This window comes from Saccopteryx bilineata, chromosome 1, assembly GCF_036850765.1.
Source record: "Saccopteryx bilineata isolate mSacBil1 chromosome 1, mSacBil1_pri_phased_curated, whole genome shotgun sequence".
Lineage (NCBI taxonomy): Eukaryota > Metazoa > Chordata > Mammalia > Chiroptera > Emballonuridae > Saccopteryx > Saccopteryx bilineata.
This window is the reverse complement of record NC_089490.1, coordinates 319972823-319992630: the sequence shown is the minus strand read 5'-3', so window position 1 is coordinate 319992630 and position 19808 is coordinate 319972823. Positions and strand designations below refer to the sequence as shown.

The 19808-nt window shown below is 36.2% G+C and overlaps 1 protein-coding gene across 2 annotated transcripts in view; it reads left to right on the top strand.

The window, feature by feature from the left end:
- Positions 1-19808, top strand: part of CNTN5 (contactin 5) — a 1332234-nt gene that overhangs the window by 1284850 nt on the left and 27576 nt on the right. For both annotated transcript variants that reach the window (XM_066253673.1, XM_066253671.1), the window contains one exon: positions 649-758. In XM_066253673.1, the coding sequence (XP_066109770.1) occupies positions 649-758 (110 nt within the window). The remainder of the gene's footprint in view (positions 1-648; positions 759-19808) is intronic.

Sequence of the window (19808 nt, the reverse complement as noted above, 5' to 3'; positions counted from 1 at the left end):
AAAATACAGTTTTGTGCTTGGAACAACAAAAGATAACTCATAAAATTTAGACTATTAGGTAAAAAAAATTAAAAAATAAATAATATTTTGTGAATGAATGTTTTAAGTGCCAGTTACTGTGCTCAATATTTTATATGTATTATTCCTATTAAAACTAAAAGCACCAAGCTAAGTACTCTTATTATGCCCTCATTTCAGTGAGGGAATGGGGGCTTATTAAGAGGTGAAGCAACTTGCCTAGACATAAGTAAGTATATAATATTTTTTAAGGCAAAAAAGCAACAGCAATGAGAACAACAAAGCCAATTCTATAGTCCATTCTTTTGATCATTATGGTAGACTGGTAGGCAATTTAATTCAAGCAATTTAACTTCTCCAGAAATGTCCTAGTTAATCCAAAGATAGAGATCTTCTTTGCTTGTCTTTCTAGATGTGTCATTTCTTGCTGGTATGGTATTGATGAGACTGGATCCCAGTGTAGAAATCCAAAAAGATCATCTTTGTATCTTATGTTTTTCATAACTACCCCAGCACTTTATTACAAAAATAAGGTGGAAAGAAGTAACACCTGATATATTCAGGTGCAGTGCTTTGATGGACTTAACTCATTACCATCGCAGCTTATTATTTTCCTTTTCCTTCTCACAGAACCCAGTGCCGCTCCCACAGATGTCAAGGCAACAAGTGTGTCCATGTCAGAGATTCTTGTTGCATGGAGACATATTAAAGAGAGTCTAGGAAGACCACAGGGATTTGAGGTATGAACACAGTTATTGAAAATAAGCCTTATTATTTCTGCTGGAATTGCATTCTCCTAAAGAGATTGTGTGGTGACATTTTAACCAAAGTATATCCCTTTGAAATTTTGCTTGGTGGAAATGTAAGAAATTTGCTGTTTAACTTACATGTATTATGTTGCTCATTAGCTGGCTTATTTTTCAGTATAATAGTTTCCATAACACCATGCAAAGATTTTTTTCTAAGAGATGAAAATAGACCTATTTCAAGAGCTACAAGTGGTTATTTACTGTTATCCAATTTATTGGTTGTTAAAAATGTCTTGTATATTTTCCTCTAATAACTAAGTATATTAAAAACACAGTTTTTGTTTTTTACTATACTATTGTTAGAAAAATTTTACCTCCTTTACTAATGTCTTAAATTTGCTTGGAACTTAGTGACCTGTGCCTATTTATTCAAATAACTTTTTGTTCCTTAAATTTTGTTATTTTCATGTTTTCTCTGAACATATGTACCCTGATTTATCAATGTCACTCCACTAAAATTAATTTTAAAAAGAACAAAAAAAGATTAAATGAAATAATAAAGATTAAAGACAAAAAAAATTTTTTTGTTATTTTCAAATGCAGTTACATCAGCCTTATAATGGTGGACATTTTATAACAATTCATTGACTTCTGTGAAATGTTAGCCTCCAGGACTGTAGGCAGTCTGTGAGTTTATTCCAAAAAACAGAATCTCTGCTCACACAGAGCTCTGGGTCTTGTCTTCACCAGTCATTGACAGAAACTGGAGGGCAGGGGTGGGAGTTAATGTATAAAAGACAAAAAAGAATTAGTATTGAACCCAAGATATTAGTTGCCTTTAAACTTTTTAATTATTTTTCTGTTTCATCTTCCACTAAGAGAAAAATATTTTGATTTTTGAAAAATTATAGAGACCTTCTACATCAGCATGGTTTCCAGGTTAAAAACACAATTCTTTATTCTCTTGGAGTTTTTAAATAAAGCCTGAGAACTATTTGATTACTATACAGCTAGAATGAGATAAAGATTACTGCAATAAAGATTTTATACAATATTTCTAAGAGTTACAACAAGGACCGTTTACCATTACTGATACAAAATCGTGGCTTTATCCCTACAGTCTTTCCTCAGTTCATTATTTGCTGATAGATAATTCAGTATGTATCTTATCATGATTGCATGTTTATTTTATTAAAATTCCCTTTTCTCCTATCTGTGCTGCAGGGAACATGTCTGTTCACCAATGAACCCAGAATGGGTAGTAATTGGCCCATGGCACCTACAATAAATATTTATAGAATGAGTGAATATGTGTACTTCTTAATCATCTTTTTTGAACATTAATATAGAGGATACTGGGATGGCCTTCCCATCTTCCCTCCACTGGGCCAATGCACCATCCCCTAGCTGCTGTGAATATTGGCTCCTAATGGTCCTCAGCCTCTTATCTAGAGAATTGCCCTCCACTGAGAGGTGCTGCCTTACCTGAAAAGTTACCTCCCCCACAAACAGGCAACCCAAGGCCAATGGCTGAATCTAACTGACACAGGTCTCTTCCTCAGGAGAAGACACACACTGCAGATGCAGTGTCTGACTCGGAGCCTTTGCAGTGTGCACCAGGCCGAGACTTGATTCCCTGGACCACATTCTTGCTCAGTGCCTCTTCTTCCCTTGTTCTCCTTTCCTCCCTTTCTTACAGATTTGCCTGAAAACACTCTCACAATAAATCAAACTCAAATCCCTGTCTCAAGTTCTATTTCTGAGGAACCCAACCTAAAACAACTCTGTAAATTCAGATGCATCTAGACCTCTGAATCAGGATGTCTGGAGTGCATACTTTTAGAAAGCCCTCATGGGTCTTGGTGTACAGAAGAGTGAGGCTCCCGGCTTCCATATCTCACAGCCCTGCTCCTCTCACACGACAGGGCACCTGCAACCCTTTTCTGTGGGTCCTCATAGCACAGCATTCACATCCCCAATGATTTACCTATAAAAACAGCTTTCTGGGAGGTTCTGAAAAGAGCACATAAGATTTAGATGTATGCCTGACCAGGCAGTGGCGCAGTGGATAGAGTGTCAGACTGGGATGCGGAGGACCCAGGTTCAAGATCCCGAGGTTGCCAACTTGAGCACAAACTCATCTGGTTTGAGCAAAAAGCTCACCAGCTTGGACCCAAGGTCACTGGCTTGAGCAAGGGGTTACTCAGTCTGCTGTAGCCCCACAGTCAAGGCACATATGAGAAAGCAATCAATGAACAACTAAAGTGCCACAATGAAAACTGATGATTGATGCTTCTCATCTCTCCATTCCTGTCTGTGTGTCCCTCTCTCTGACTCTCTCTCTGTCTCTGTAAAAAAAAAAAAAGAATAAAAAGATTTAAATTTATGCGCAATTCTTTGCTTTCCAAAAATAAATCATTCATTTGTTAATTCAGCAAATATTTATTGAAGGTCTACTAAGTACTAGGCCCAGATACAAGGAAGAAAACAATGAGCAAAAAAAAAAAAAAAAGTCCCTGTGCTTGTGAAACTTCAATTGTAGTAGGGAATGCAAACAGAGAACATGCTAACAGGTAAGTGCAGAATATCAATGGATGATAAAGTCTGTACAGAAAATTAAAAATGGGACATGAAGATAGAGAGTGAAAGAATCTACTATTTCTAGTCATTTGAGAAGTTAGTCTCTCTGAGGTTTTGACATTTGAGTAGAAACATGGCCAAATGAGAAAAAGAGACAGGGAGAGCAACAAACTCAAAGGCTCTAAAGTCAGAGTGTGCTGGCCTTGTTCAAAGAACCAGAAGGGAGAGACTTGGGTGAGACAGCAGTAAACAAGGAGAGGGTAGTGGCAGAATGATGGGAAGGTGGCTGGTCAAACCCAGGTTCCATGGAACCTTGTGAACTGAAAAGGGGAGTTCAGATTTTATCCTAAGTAGGAGGAGAAACCATTAAAGAATTTTTAAAAAGGAAGGGTCAAGTCAAGATCTGACATTTAAAAGCATCTCTTAGCCTCAAGAGTAGAGAATAGACTTTAGAAAGGACCTCAGGAAGATGGATGGAGAGGCAATCAGTCCAAACTAGGTGACAGTGAGGTTTTTGACTCTTAACTGTCACGGCAGAGTTGATGTGAAGTGAACATTTTAAGATATATTTTGAATTGGAGGTATAACAGGATTTGATAATAAATTGGAGGTGGAGTATGAAAAAAAGAGGAGTCAAATGTGATTCCAGAGATTTTTTACCTAAGAGAGCTGATAAATGACATATCATTCACATAGATGAGGAACTCAGAGAAAAGCACCTTTTAAATCAAGGATTCTGGTTAGATGTGTTAAACTTTATCAAAGGAGTTGTCAAGTGGATTTTGTGTTAAGAAAAAGGTTGGAGATTGAGCTGCAGCTCTGAGGAATCATCAGGGAGTAAATGGTCTCTGGCATGTGCTGGCTGAGGTCACTGCGTGTTAATAAAGATGTCTGTGAATTGAGGCCTCTGGTGCCTCACAATTTGGAATTCAGGAAAGGGAGAGGATCTGGCCAAAGACACCAGGGAGACACTGAAGAAATTCAAGATCCAAAAAAATTTTGAGTTGAAGTGATCTTCCAAGTCAAATGCTGCTATGACTTCCAGGAAGATGAGGCCTCAGGTGGCCAGGTGGGAATGGCGATACAGAGCCTAATGGCATTGGTGCTCTGAGGGGTTCTATGGAATGCTGGCGATCAAGGCTTGACTGGAGGTCAGAATCAAGATCTCTCAAGAGTGACACTCAAGAATGTCAGAGCACAATGTTTTTGCTAAGTTTATTTTGTGACAAATTATCACAAGCAAAAATGAGATATTTTTTAAGAAACAAAATTCACAGGAGTCTATCAAATTCTAGAACAACCATCACATTTTTCAAATTAAAATAAATCTGCTCAAAATCTGACAACAACTTTACATATGGAAACAATACAAAATCCAAGGGCACAGTCACATTTATGTTATTTTATAGTGTATTATAAATTTCAGTTTTAAAAATATGGCATCTTGTTACCCTCCCCCCCAAAAAAATCAGTATCTTGTTAATGGGAAAATTAATGTGTGCTGTTTATAATCAGAAATCATATAAACTATATATATAATTCTATAGCCAACTATGACATTAAATATTATTTTAAGTGAAATATAGTAAGCAAAGGCTATTACTGATTAAGACCATCTCAAAACTGTATGATGGTCATATGTAGATTTAATAATAAATGTGCTATAAGTAAAGCTTATCAGCATCACTCCCACCAACTATTTTCTGCATTCATCATCCCTTAAGGAGAGCTCTGCCTCTGCCCTTCATCTTGCCCAACCTGGAACTCACTGTTGTCATTGTTTCATCCTTTTTTTCTTTCTTTCTTTCTTTCTTTTTTTTCTTTTCTTGTGACAGAAACAGACAGAAGGACAAATAGAAACATACAGACAGGATGGGAGAGAGATGAGAAGCATCAACTCATAGTTGTGGCATCTTAGTAGTTCATTGATTGCTTTCTTATATATGCCTTGACTTGGAGGCTATAGCAGAGTGAGTGACCTCTTGTCCAAGTTAGCAACCTTGGGCTCAAGCTAGTGACCTTGAGATTCAAGCCAGAGACTGTGGGGTCATGTCTATGATCCCACGCTCAAGTCAGCAACCCACGCTCAAGCTGGTAAACCCACGCTGAAACCAGTGAAGTCGGGGTTTCTAATCTGGATCTTCTGCGTCCCAATGTGACACAGAGCTCTATCTACTGCACCACTGCCTGGTCAGGTTCATATCTTTTCTTTTATCTTTTTATTTTTACTTAGTAAATTATCTCGCCAACTAAATATTGATAAAATGGAGTAACCCCTAAAGCTCAGTATTTCATGTCACCACTACCTCCTTCTTCTATTCTATCCCAACCACAATTCTCGCTGTTTTTACTAATGGTAGAATTCTGAGCATTATGACATTAAAACAAGTACTTGTTTATAACCAAAGCACTTTAAAATTTTTCTTAATTGATTTGTGAGAAAGAGCAAAAGGAAGGGAGGAGGTGTGGGAGAGAGAGAGAAGCTCTAACTTGTTTCACTTAGTTGTTCCATTTAGTTGTGCACTTATTGATAGTTTTTTTCTTCTTTTTTTAATTTATTAATTTTAATGTGGTGATATTCATAAATCAAGGTACATATATTCAGAGAAAACATCTCTGGATTATTCTGATATTTGATTATGTTGCATACCCCTCACCAAAGTCAAGTTGTCTTCTGTCAACTTCTATCTGGTTTTCTTTGTGCCCTTACCCTCCCTCCACCCCCTTCCTCTCTTTCCTACCCTCTCCCCCGTTACCATCACATTTTTGTTCAAGTCTCTGAGTCTCATTTTTATGTCACATCTATGTATGGATTCATGTAGTTCTTAGTTTTTCTGATTTACTTATTTAACTCCGTATAATATTATCAAGGTCCATCCATGTTATTGTATATGATCCGATGTCACTATTTCTTATGGCTGAGTAGTATTCCATAGTATATATGTACCAAAGCTTTTTAATCCACTTGTCCACTGACAAACACTTGGGCTGTTTCCAGATCTTCGCTATTTTGAACAATGCTCCCACAAACATGAGGGTGCATTTCTCCTTTTGAAACAATGCTATGGTGTTCTTAGTGTATATTCCTAAAAGTGGGACAGCTGGGTCAAAAGGCAGTTTGATTTTTAATTTTTTGAGGAATCTCCATACTGTTTTCCACAGTGGCTGGACCAGTCTGCATTCCCACCAGCAGTGCAGGAGGGTTCCCTTTTCTCCACATCCTCATCAGTACTTATTCTGTGTTGTTTTGTTGATGAGCAGCATTCTGACTGGTGTGAGGTGATATCTCATAGTGGTTTCAACTTGTATTTCTCTGATGATTAGTGATATTGAGCATTTTTTCATATGCCTATTGGCCATCTGTATTTCCTCTTTGGAGAAGTGTCTATTCATTTCTTTTGCCCATTTTTTAATTGGATTGTTTTTCTTCCTGGTGTTGAGTTTTACAAGTTCTTTATCAATTTTGGTTATTAACCCCTTATCAGAGGTATTGTCGAATATATTTTCACATTGTGTAGTTTGTCTTTTTATTTTGTTCTTATTGTCTTTAGCTGTGCAAAAGCTTTTTAGTTTGATATAGTCCCATTTGTTTATTCTGTCTTTTATTTCACTTGCCCTTGGAATTAAATCAGCAAAGACATTGCTGTGAGAGATGTCAGAGAGCTTACTGCCTATGTTTTTTTCTAAGATGCTTATGGTTTCATGACTTACATTTAAGTCTTTTATCCATTTTGAGTTTATTTTTCTGAATGGTGTTGGGGAACTAGTTTCATTTTTTTGCAGGTAGATGTCCAATTTTCCCAACACCATTTCTTAAAGAGGCTGTCTTTACTTCATTGTATACTCTTACTTCCTTTATCAAATATCAGTTGACCATAAAGCTGTGAGTTTATTTCTGGGTTCTCAGTTCTGTTCCATTGATCTATATGCCTGTTCTTATGCCAGTACCAGGCTGTTTTGAGTACAGTGGCCTTGTAGTATAATTTGATATCGGGAAGAGTGATACCTCCCACTTTAAACATCCTTTTCAAGATTGCTGAGGCTATTCATGTTCTTTTATGGTTCCATGTAAGTTTTTGAAATATATGTTCTATATCTTTGAAGTATGTCATTGATATTTTAATTGATATTGCATTGAATTTATAAATTGCTTTGGGTAATATAGACATTTTAATGATGATTATTCTTTCTAACCATGAGCACATTATATGCTTCCACTTGTTTGTATCTTCCTTGATTTCTTTTATCAATGTTTTATAATTTTCCGAGTACAAGTCTTTAGTCTCCTTGGTTAAATTTACTCCTAGGTACTTTATTTTTTTTTTTGGTTGTAATACTGAAGAGGATTGTTTCCTTAATTTCCCTTTCTGACTGTTCATTGCTGCTGTATAAAAATGCCTCTGATTACTGAGTATTAATTTTATATCCAGCTACCTTGCTGAATTCATTTATCAGGTCCAGTAGTTTTTTGACTGTGACTTTAGGGTTTTCTATATACAATATCATATTACCTGCAAATAATGATAGTTTTACTTCTTTTCTAATTTAGATGCCTTTTATTTCTTCTTCTTGTCTGATTGCTATGGCTAGCACTTTCAGGACTATGTTGAATAAGAGTGGTAAAAGTGGGCAACCCTGACTTGTTCCTGATCTTAAGGGGATTGCTTTTAATTTCTGCCCACTGAGTATGATGTTGGCTGTGGGTTTGTCATAGATGGCCTTTATCATGTTGAGGTATGTTCCCTGTATTCCCACTTTGCTGAGAGTTTTGATCATGAATAGGTGCTGGATTTTATCAAATGCTTTTCCTGCATCTATTGAAATTATCATGTGGTTTTTCTCCTTCCTTTTGTTTATGTGATGAATCACATTGATTGATTTGCGAATATTGTATCAGCCTTGCCTCCCAGAATAAATCCCACTTGATCATGGTGTATGATTTTTTTTCAAATATTGTTGGATCCAGTTTGCTAATATTTTGTTGATGATTTTAGCATCTATATTCATCAGGAATATTGGCCTATAATTTTCTTTCTTTGTGTTGTCTTTGCCTGGTTTTGGAATCAGAATTATGCTCACCTCATAAAAGGAGCTTGGAAGTCTTCTTCCTCCTGAATTTTTTGAAAAAGCTTGAGAAGGATAGGAGTTAGGTCTTCTTTGAATATTTTGTACAATTCACTTGTGGAGCCAACAGGCCCAGGACTTTTCTTTGTTGGGAGTTTTTTGATAACTGTTTCGATCTCATTTGTTGTAATCAGTCTGTTTAGGTTTTCTGATTCCTCCAGATTGCTTTTTGGAAGATTGTAAGTTTCAAGAAATTTGTCCATTTCATCTAGGTTGTCTAGTTTTTTGGCATACAGTACTTCATAGTATTTTCTTACAATATTTTGTATTTCTGTTGTGTCAGTTGTTATTTCTCTACTCTCATTTTAAATTTCACTTATTTGAGTCCTCTTTCTCTTTTTCTTGGTGAGTCTAGATAAAGGTTCATTGATCTTGTTTACCTTTTCAAAGAACCAGCTCCTAGTTTTATTGATCCTCTGTATTATATCTTTAGCCTCTATGTCATTTATTTCTGCTCTGATTTTTATTATTTCCCTTCTTCTACTACATTTGGGCCTTACTTGCTATTCTTTTTCTAGTTCTTTTAGATGCAAGGTTAAGTTGTTTATTTGAGCTTTTATTTTCTAGCTTCTTAAAGTGTGCCTGTAGTGCTATGAATTTCCCTCTCAGTACTGCTTTCACTGTGTCCCATAAATTTTGAGTTATTATATGCTCATTATTATTCATTTCTAGGAATTTTTTTATTTCTTTTTTGATCTCATTGTTAATCCATTTGTTATTTAACAACCTGCTATTTAGTTTCCATGTGTTTGAGAATTTTTGAGTTTTTCTGTTATGGTTGATTTCTAGTTTCATGCCATTTATGATCAGAGAAAGTGCTTGATATAATTTCAATCTTCTTAAATTTGTTGAGACCACTTTTGTGCCCAACATGTGGTCTATCCTAGAGAGTGTACCATGAGTACTTGAAAAGAATGTATATTCTGCTGCTTTAGGGTGAAAGATTCTGAAGATATCTGTTAAATCGAGTTGATCTAGTGTGTCCTTTAAATCTGTTGTTTCTTTGTTAATTTTCTTTCTTGAGGATCTATCTAGTGATGGTAGTGGGGTATTAAAATTCCCTACTATTATAGTATTGCTATTGATCTCGCCCTTTATATTCATCAAAGGCTGCTTTATATATTTAGATGCTCCTATATTAGGTGCATAGATATTTATAATAGTTATATATTCCTGTTGGATTGCTCCCTTTATCATTATGTAGTGATATTCTTTATCTCTTACTATAGCCTTTGTTTTAAAGTCCATTTTTTCTGATATAAGTATTGCTACCCCATCTTTTGTTTCATTTCCATTTGCATGAAATGATTTTTTCAATTCTTTAATGTTCAGTCTATGTGCATCTTTTGTTTTAAGGTGCGTCTCTTGTAGACAGCATATGTATGGGTCCTGTTTTCTTATCCATGCAGCTACCCTATGTCTTTTGATTGGATCATTTAATCCATTTACATTTAAGGTTATAATTGATATGTAGTTGTTTATTGCCATTTTATTCTTTAAAGCTGTACTCCTCATTTGCTATATTCTTTTCCTCCTTTGATCTGTTTACAACAGGCCCCTTAACATTTCCTGCAGCATTGGATTAGTTTTCATGAATTCCTTGAGGTTTTTTTTGTTTGGGAAGCTTTTTATTTCTCCTTCAATTTTAAATGATAGCCTTGCTGGATAAAATAGTCTTGGTTATAGGTTCTTGTTCTGTATTAATTTGAATATTTCTTGCCATTCTCTTCTGGCCTCAAGTGTTTCTGTTCAGAAGTTGGATGTCTTCCTTATGGGGGCTCCTTTTTAGGTTATAGCCATTTTTTCTCTAGCAGCTTTTAATATTTTCTCTTTATTACTTAACTCTGGTATTTTAATTTTGATGTGTCTTGGTGTAGATTTCTTTGGGTTTCTCTTTAATGGAGTTCTCTGTGCTTCTTGAACTTCGGAGAGTTTTTCCTGCATTAATTTAGGGAATTTTTCAGCTATGATAGGATTGAACAAAGTCTCTATCCCTTGTTCTGTCTCTTCTTCTTCAGGAACCCCTATGATGTGGATGTTATTTCTCTTTATGTTGTCACAGAGCTCTCTTAGAGTTTCCTCAGACATTTTGAGTCTTTTTTTTCTGCTCTGCTTCCATGACTTCATTCAACTTGTCCTCCAGCTCACTGATTTGATCCTCAGCTTTATCCATCCTGTTTTTAATTTCTTCTTTTGTGGTCTTCATTTCTGATATTGTATTTGTCATCTCTGATGGATACTTTTTAAATATTTCAATGTCCTTTTTTATACTTGCTATTTCTCTATTTAAGTGTTCGTAAAGACCATCCATTGTTGTTCTAAGATCCCTAAGCATCCTTACAATTATTATTTAAAACTCTGCATTCAAAAGTTTGGTTATTTCCATATCACTCAGTTTATTTCCTGGAGGTTTCTCTTGTGGTTTCATTTGGATTGCACTTCTCTGTCTTCTCATAATGTCTGTGTGTTTGGGTGTATTGTTTGTAGAGCTGGTTGAGTCTAGGCTTAGTGTTGTCTGCATCCAGTTTTCAGTTGTGTTATTTCTAGGTCTTCTTGGATTGGCATCAGCTGTTATTTGTCAGATGTGGGCCTCTTTGAAGTCTTGATTTGTTTGTTTGTTTTTTCAGTTTTCTTAACAGGTTATAGTCTTGTTTACTGATCTCAGCGGGGGCTTATTTGAAACTGTATCCAGGAATGCAATGGGTGAAACCTGAGACTCTGAAGGCCTGATCTGCCAGTTACTATCTCTGGGGGCAGAGTGTTTTCTCAGCTTCAGTAGGGGGAAGTGTATCTCAGATCTCCATGGAGACCTGTGTTACTGCCCCTCCTCCCCACTTCTTGTTTTCAGCTGTGTCTTTTTGTGCTGATTGGAGCTGGAGAGATGTCTTGAGATGTGTGACCTGGAAGTACTTTAGTCTTGTGTTATGTGGAAGGATCTACCCTCCCCCAGCTATGGCAGGCTCCAGCACTGGATGAGTTAGCTTCTCGGGTCATCCCATGCATTTCTCTTCCCCTCACCATCTATTTCTCTCTTTCACCTTTCTTTTTAGAAGTCAAGCCAGCCCTTTCAACACACCTCATTCCCAGGTCTTTAGGCAAATGGCTGTAAGCAATATTTTCTGCTCTTTTCCTTGGAGTGAGAGCCCTTGTGGGCTCTCAGCCTCACCCCCCTCCATTCCTGTAAGCAGGGGAGACTCTCTGCTCCTCAGTCCTTCCTACCAAGCTTGGTGAGGTTTCTTCTTTGCTCTTTGGTCTTTGAGAGCTGTTCTTGTAGTCCAGAGTTGGTTTTCCATGCTGATTGTTCCTATATTAATTTGTAATCCAGTTTGGTGGTGTGAGATGGGAGTCTGTGCATCTGCCTACCTCGTTGATTGTTTTTCATACGTATCTTGACCAAAGGTTGAACCTGTGACCTCTGGCACTCCAGCTAGACACTTTATCCACTCAGCCACTGGCCAGAGCACCAAAGCACTTATTAATGATAAAATTAAATGTAAAATTAAATTGTTTCCAATTTTATGTGTGTGTATGTGTATGTGTGTGTGTGTGTGTGTGTGTGTGTGTGTGTGTATATATATATATATATATATATATATATGGCCTATGAGTCATTTTTATAGCCATAATGGCAGCATTAGCGGTAATATCTGAAAGAGCTAGTTGCTATAAAAACACTATGTGCCATTTTGAAAGCAGTGAAGATGGTATTGGGGCCACCTCTCTTTATTTCTTGAATTGAAATGTGTAAATAAGATAGAAAAGGTTCTACTCTTATAAATATTGTATTCTGATGGGAAAGACAAATAAAAAAATCAACAGGTGAACAAGTGAGTAATATAAATTTTGAAAAACTACATATGACACATATGGTTTCCTTAAAGAACAGAAGAAATTGAAGCAACTGGACTTTAGTGAGCAATGGAGTAAATGGAATTAAAGTAGAGAGTTAAATGAGCAGAGACAAAATTATGTAAGAATAGCCTGACCTTGGTGGTGCAGTGGATAAAGTGTCAAACTGGAACACTGAGGTCGCTGGTTTGAAACCCTGGCTTGCCTGGTCAAGGCACATATGGGAGTTGATGCTTCCTGCTCCTCCCTCCTTCTCTCTCTTTCCCTTTCTCTCTCTCTCTCTTTCTATCTCTCCTCTCTTAAAAATTGAATAAAATCTTTAAAAAATTATGTAAGAATATGTAGATTATGAAAAGAATTTGTTAATTAATTAGTTTACTTATTTATTTATTTAGTATTGACTTTAGCCAGAGAGGGAGGGGGTGAGAGAGAGGGAGAAGGAGAGACAGGAAAAGTGATCTGTTCCTGTATGTGCTCTGACCAGGGATCAAATCAGCAATCTCTGCAGTTTGGGCCGATGCTCTAACTAATGGAGCTATCCGTCCAGGATAGGATTTGTATTTTATTTCAAATGCAATAGAAGCCATTCGGGCAAATATAGGAGAAGAGTGTCAATGTCTGATTTACATTTTTTTAAAACACCACTCTAGCTGCTCAGTGAAGAATAAGAGGAGAGATGTGGGAGTTTAGAGAATATTGCAATAATCCAAGTAAGAAATGATGGTGACTTAGACTGGGTCCTAGCAGTGAAGCAGGAGAAAAATGAACATATTTTAAAGGTTGGTCAGCAGGATTTGCTGACTGATCAAATATGGACAGAAAGGAAATGACTACTAATTACTGACTTGGTCAAATGAATGAACGGTGCTGCCATTTAACAAAAATATTGGGAAAACCTGGGGAAAGAACAGATTTGAAGGTGGGAAATAATTCTATTTCATCTAAGTTCAATTTGAATTGCCTATTAGAAATCTAAGAGAATAAGTCAGATAAGCAATAGGACATGTGGGTTTGGAATCTAATAAGAAATCAGGGAAAAAGACATAAAGGTGGCAGTCATAGAGGTGGCATTGAAGGCCATTTTACCAGATGAAAGCACCTAAGAACAAATTGCCAGAGAGAAGAGGAAAGGAGAAGGAGGAGGGGAGGGCAGAGGGTTACACTCAGCTGTCTTGATGCACTCAGCATTTAGATGTTCAGCTAGAGAGGGAGAATCAGCATGAGACTGGCAAGAAGAAATCAGTTCAATAGAAGGTGAACCCAGGTATGAGAGGTATCAGAGCGAAATACAAAAATATACTGCTTTCCTATATGCCAAGAACAAAACTTCAGAAAATTAACTGAAAAAAAAATCCCTTTTACAATTGCAACAAAAAATAAAATAAAATATCTAGGAATAAATTTAACAGAAGATGTGAAGGACCTATATATGGTCAACTATGTTTAAAGCTGCTAAGAGATGAAGTGAGATCAAGGCAAATTAAAGTAGTCAGAGATTTATGTGAGCAGAGATGAGACTAGATAGCAATATGTAGATTAGGAAAAGAGTTTGTATTTTATTTCAAATGTCTATTGGATTTAGAGGCTGCTGGTAGTTTTCACATAACTTCCATTGTCAAATAAGAAATGAACATCTCTATGTTATTCATATAGTTACTTCAGGTAATAGGCATCAAATACCCCAAAGAATATTGCTGCTATCTAAATTGTGATAAGTGCTAACAATTTGGGAAGAGAGAATCTCAAATCAGAGCTCTCAGCCCAGCCAATACCTTTATTTGCTGTGGAATTGTCTAAGTCTTTTATCAGGGTACGCAAGTGTGTTGATATATGTGTGTGAGAACCACAGCTCTGCAATGTTGGTATCAGAGATGGTTAAGAATCAGACCTAACATCTGACTATGGTTTTGAACCTGGCAATGGTTATAATAAATGAGTCCGATTGACCATTTTAGCCTCAGACAAAAGCAGTTTAAAGAAGTCAAGTCAAGATGTGACTTTTATATGAAAAACTTCCCTTGACACACCCAGAATAATAGGAGAGGTAACAAAAAATAAAAAAAATAATTTCTAAAATCATATGCATAGATTTATTTCCTTCTAGGATATGGTTCCTGTTAAGTATATACTCAACTGCCATTTTTATACTGTGACCTATATCTCTGGAATACATTGCATTAACTAATGATAACACCTTGATGCATTTTCCTTAATAAATAATAAAACTTGAACCTATATGTGGTTCACTTGACTCTGAAACCTTTGTGTTTGCTGCTTCACTAACCTGTGGGAGGTTACCCATCAGTAAATGTCATTTAGAGAGATGAACATCGTAAGAGGTAGTCAAGTCCTTAAGGCTTGTATATCCTTACCTGATCCCTCACTCCAAATCCCTGTCTTTTCTCTCTTTTTAGTTCTCACTCAAATAGCTCTTTAGGTGACTTGCAGTCTGTCTGATTGTGAACTGGATTGGCAGTCAAATCCAGATCTCACATGTCCCTGCTCTGACTTTCTGTGTGTTTTGTCTGAATCTCATTTATCATTTATTATTCCTTCATTAACTTAACCAGCAAATATTTATTATTGAGTATCTTCTGTGTTTTGGTTCAATGGGTTGGTTAAACAATAAGGATGATAGATAAAGTCCCTGCCTTTTTGAAATTCACAATCTAATAAGGGAAACACTATTTCAATATATATATTGGGTTTTAGTTTTTAATCCTAACCTGAGGTCTTGATCTAAGTCCTGGTAGCTCCTTTGGCTTGAGGACATTTTCTTCTATAACCTCATGTAACCAGTCCTATAGGGCAGGAGTAAGGTTCTCAGAGGAGGCTTTCTGACACCATCTGTTAATAATCTACCTACATTGGCATTTTTATCTTTTACAAGGAAGCCTCTATCACACATTAATTTATTTTAAGAAATAATAGACAAGCATTTTGACTTAAACTATATTCACTGTGACTAACTTAACACTTTGAAATGCATTAACCAATTATTTCAAATCAAACTGACTAGTTTTATGTTATTAAATTGACTACTATGTCTCATAGCATGGTCATGCCAATTGAGATGGTAGGAATGTTGTGCATAAAGTCAGAATGATGACAGCCCCTAGCCCATCAAAACATGACTTTAATGGAAAGGGCTTCAGGACATTTTAGTAAAATCATCCTTTTTAATTTCTAAGTGGGTCCACTCATGGGCATTTCTAAATGTCACAATTAGGCTAGAATAGGACTTTAGTGTGAAAAGGGAAAAAAAGTGGTATTTTTCTTTTCAATAAGCTTTTAAGACGGCTGTCTAGCCTGACCAGGTGGTGGCGTAGTGGATAGAGTGTCGGACTGGGATGCCAAAGACCCAGGTTCAAGACCCCGAGCTCTCCAGCTTGAGCATGGGCTTATCTGGTTTGAGCAAAAGCTCACCAGCTTGGACCCAAGGTCGCTGGCTCGAGCTAGGGCTTACTCAGTCTGCTGAAGGCCCACAGTTAAGGCACATATGAGAAAGCAATCAATGAACAACTAAGGTGTCACAATGCACAACAAAAAACTGATAATTGATGCTTCTCATCTCTCTGTTCCTGTCTATCTGTCCCTGTCTATCCCTCTCTCTGACTCTCTCTCTGTCTCTGTAAAAAAAATAAAACAATTAAAAAAAGACTGCTGTCTACAAGTCTAGCATTACTTCACAAAAATGACAATTGGAGGAAATAAAAATAAATTTAGACATTAATTTATCTAATTGTATTTTACAAGCATTTAAACAATTTTGTTGACATTCTCCCAGAACTACATTTGAGAATTTTGGTTACTTACATGTAAGTAGCTTGAGAACTTATGGCTACAGAGACTAAATATAGATTTAGTTTTAATGTTCATATATGTGAAATTTTGAACAAGGCCCACCAGGGGTGAGGATGACGGAGACGCAGAGACCCGATTCTGGAGACCAGGTTCAGTGACGCAGATCTGCTTTATTCAGGAAGTAAGCTAGCTTATATACACAGGTTCAGCAGTGTGTTCTTCAAAGACAATGGTAAAAAAGATCAGGGAGCTGCCTGGTTGGTGCTGAGTTACTTCCTTACAGCGGGTGAGCTCCCTCCTGGTTGTGCCTAGGAGGGTTTCAAGTACTGGAGTGTTTTCACAGCATTGCATCAGCCACAGCTGCTAGGAACGTGCTCTGAGCTCTACTACAAAATTTCTAGCCTATGACAAGCAGCATGATTGAAAGTTGAAAATGGGCTATATTTATTGAATGTCTAATTCATGAATAACCATGACTGTCCTTCTGGATTGCCATTCATGTCATTGGCCCATGTCAGTAAATTATTAGATTTAGTTTTGAATTTATGAAGCCACCAGCATTAAGTATCCTGTGAATGGTATTTCCCAAATCCTAGAGCAGAGCTGCTCAAGGATTTTGAACCACACCATGATTTTTATGTGCATACAAAATCAGTACATTTGCCAGTCTGGCAAGAGGGGGAGTACAGAAAGATAAGGCCAAATTTCATTGTATGTTCTATGATTTTCCCACATCAGGAAGAATGATGAAGGTAACTGTGTAATAACGGGCCATAAGATGATTCAAGTTTTCATTCTTCCTCTCTTCAGCATTTATTAGTATCAGGCACTGTGCCAGACAGGAGAAATGCAGATATTAATAAGATCTCATCCCTGAATTAAATCTAATATTGAAGGATGTTTATGGAAACTTAAATAAAAGAGACAGAGAAAGACATTGGAACAATACAACTCTGTGTCCATAATTCCCCAGGGTTCCTTAGCATCCTGATCCTCCGAGGCAACATCAGTGAGACTAAACCCATGCCAGTACCCTAAATGGGTATATGCTTCTGTTTGCATGAGCATGTGCTTCTATAAATAAAATGTCCTCAGTTTTCCTAAATGAAGTAGTAAATCAATAAAATAGTTACTAAATAAAATATTTTTAAAAATTTTATATATAATTATTGTTAATATTATTGTTTATTTTGCCTGTGAAACAGAATCTCCCAAGATTAACAAGTTTATGTTGCTTGAAATTTTTGTGGCCTTTTGTAAGACTATTATTAACATTATATTTTTAATGGCTGAAATAATTTCAACAATGAGGGACAATATATTTTGTAATGGGCAAGTGCCCAGTGTCCTACTTTCAATTCCAGATTTTTCTGTTGCTTATTATTAAGAGAAACAAAGGACAAAACAAATTGCCTCATTTTATAATTCACAAAAAATAATTCTGACTAAAAGGCCCCCCTAGCATCTTCTTTCCCTGGGCTGTGTTCAGGACTTGCATGACTTTATTTTACACCTTCCAGAGGATATGTGAGAGAGAGAGAGAGAGAGAGAGAGAGAGAGAGAGAGAGAGAGAGATCATAAAGTTTCAGATATTAATTAAAGGAGAGAAAGAAGCTGAAATGAAGCCAGTCACCCAAAGGCTATTTTATTTTCCATATGGAGAGTGAGTAGCAGCTGTTTTACAGTTTTTCTTTGGCTTTTTGTTATGACTATATAAAAATAAGAATATAAAAAATAAACAGTAAGAACAAAATAAGATGCCAACTCTCTTCTTTCTTTTCTGATCTTCTGTGGACCTTGATTTAAATCAAATAGATTTAAGACCCTATTATTAGATTTCCTTCTTGGGGTATTTTCAAAAACTGGAGGGTTGACTAAAACTATTTATGTTTTTCAAAAATTAGCAGAAAATTGAAGAAATAATATTTCATTTTCTTAAATTTTTTCTTCTCTTGTGCTATTGAAAGGCAACTCTGTAGACTTCTTTTAGAAAGCAATTAATTATTCAGTTTACTATTTCTATTTCATTTGCTTTTAGATACATTGCTTCATGGAAGAAATTGTTTAACCCAAATCACTTCTCAAATTTTTTCTTACTAAAATCCAAATGTATTAATAAGATTAGAATATTTGCCTCATTATATTGTTTTATCACATAAAGGATCAAAAGGGTATTTGTATCTTTTAACATATTCAGAAACATTTCTCATTTTTTCACTTTTCGACACAAATGTGAATTTATTGTACCACCTCTAAACCGAGGTTTACTCATTCCTAAACTCAGTCATCCTGGGCTCATCATATGTCCATCCACAGTCTGACTCTCTAATACATAATACACACTTGCACACACAGAACATCTGTGCAAAAAATGAAATCACAAATGTAGACATAAACTCATTTAATTTTACAAATACTTGGAACATTTTGTTGGCATTCTGTTAAACTGACCAATTTGAGAAATACCAAATTACAACAACATCTTTTTCCTTCTGACAGCCACATTTATAGCTTAAGCAACTGACAAGCTACCTGTGGCAGAGAGATATTAAATTCAGTGTGTGGTGAATGGATGGATATAGATATGGTCTTGCTTAGTATACTAAGAAATGGAGAAATTTTATAAAGTGCTTGAACACAAAAAGAAAAAGGAAGCTTTACAAAAGATGCACTTTATGAAAATACCAACTACTAATTGTCTGATTGTTCGTTACAAATGGTTGAGACCTTATTTTCAAAAAGGCAAAACTTTTTAAAATGTATGTGTACACAAATCATAAATGTACAGATCAATGAATCGCTACAAAGTAAACATAACATCTCAACCACAATCCAAGTCAGGAAACAAAACATTACTTAAAACTAGAGACCTACCTTGGGTCTCCTACAGTCACTATCCTTATTCTTACCTCCTCCCAAAAAGTATCCTGACTTCTGATTGGTTTTGCTAGTTTTGGGAATCATGTGGAGCTTTTTGTCTTGTATTTTACATGCAACATTATATTGGTAAGATTCATTCATATTATTACATGCTTTCTTCTATACTGCATTGTATGCGTATCCCACATTCTACCAATGATGGACATTAGGGTTATTTCCAGTTTGGGTCTACTCTGAATAGACTTGATTCTATAGAACAATTTTAGGGAGAATTACCATCTTGAAATAGTAAATCTCCAAATCCATGATCATTGTACAGCCCTCTCTTGTTTGTTTCATTTTGTTTTGTCTTTTTTGATCTTTGTCAATACAGTTATTGCAGATATTTTTCTTGAGTTATCTTTATTTTATTTTTTATTATTTTATAACTGTAATCTTTGTTTTTAATGTATATTTTCATTTTTTTAAGTGAGAAGCAGGAAGACAGACAGATAGACTCCCCACATGTGTGCTGACCAGGATCCACCCGACAAGCCTGCTACAGGGCAATGCTACAACCATCTAGGGTCACTGCTCTGTTGCTTGGCAATTGAGCTATTTTAGCACCTGAGGTGAAGCCATGGAGCCACCCTCAGCACCTAGGGCCAGCTTTCTTGAACCAATCAATCCATGGCTGTGGGAGGGGAAGAGAAAAAGAAAGAAAGAGAGAGAGAGAATAGGGAGGGGTGGAGAAGCAGTGGGTCACTTCTGTGTGCCCTGACCAAGAATAGAACCCAGGACTTCCACATATCTGGCCTATCTCTA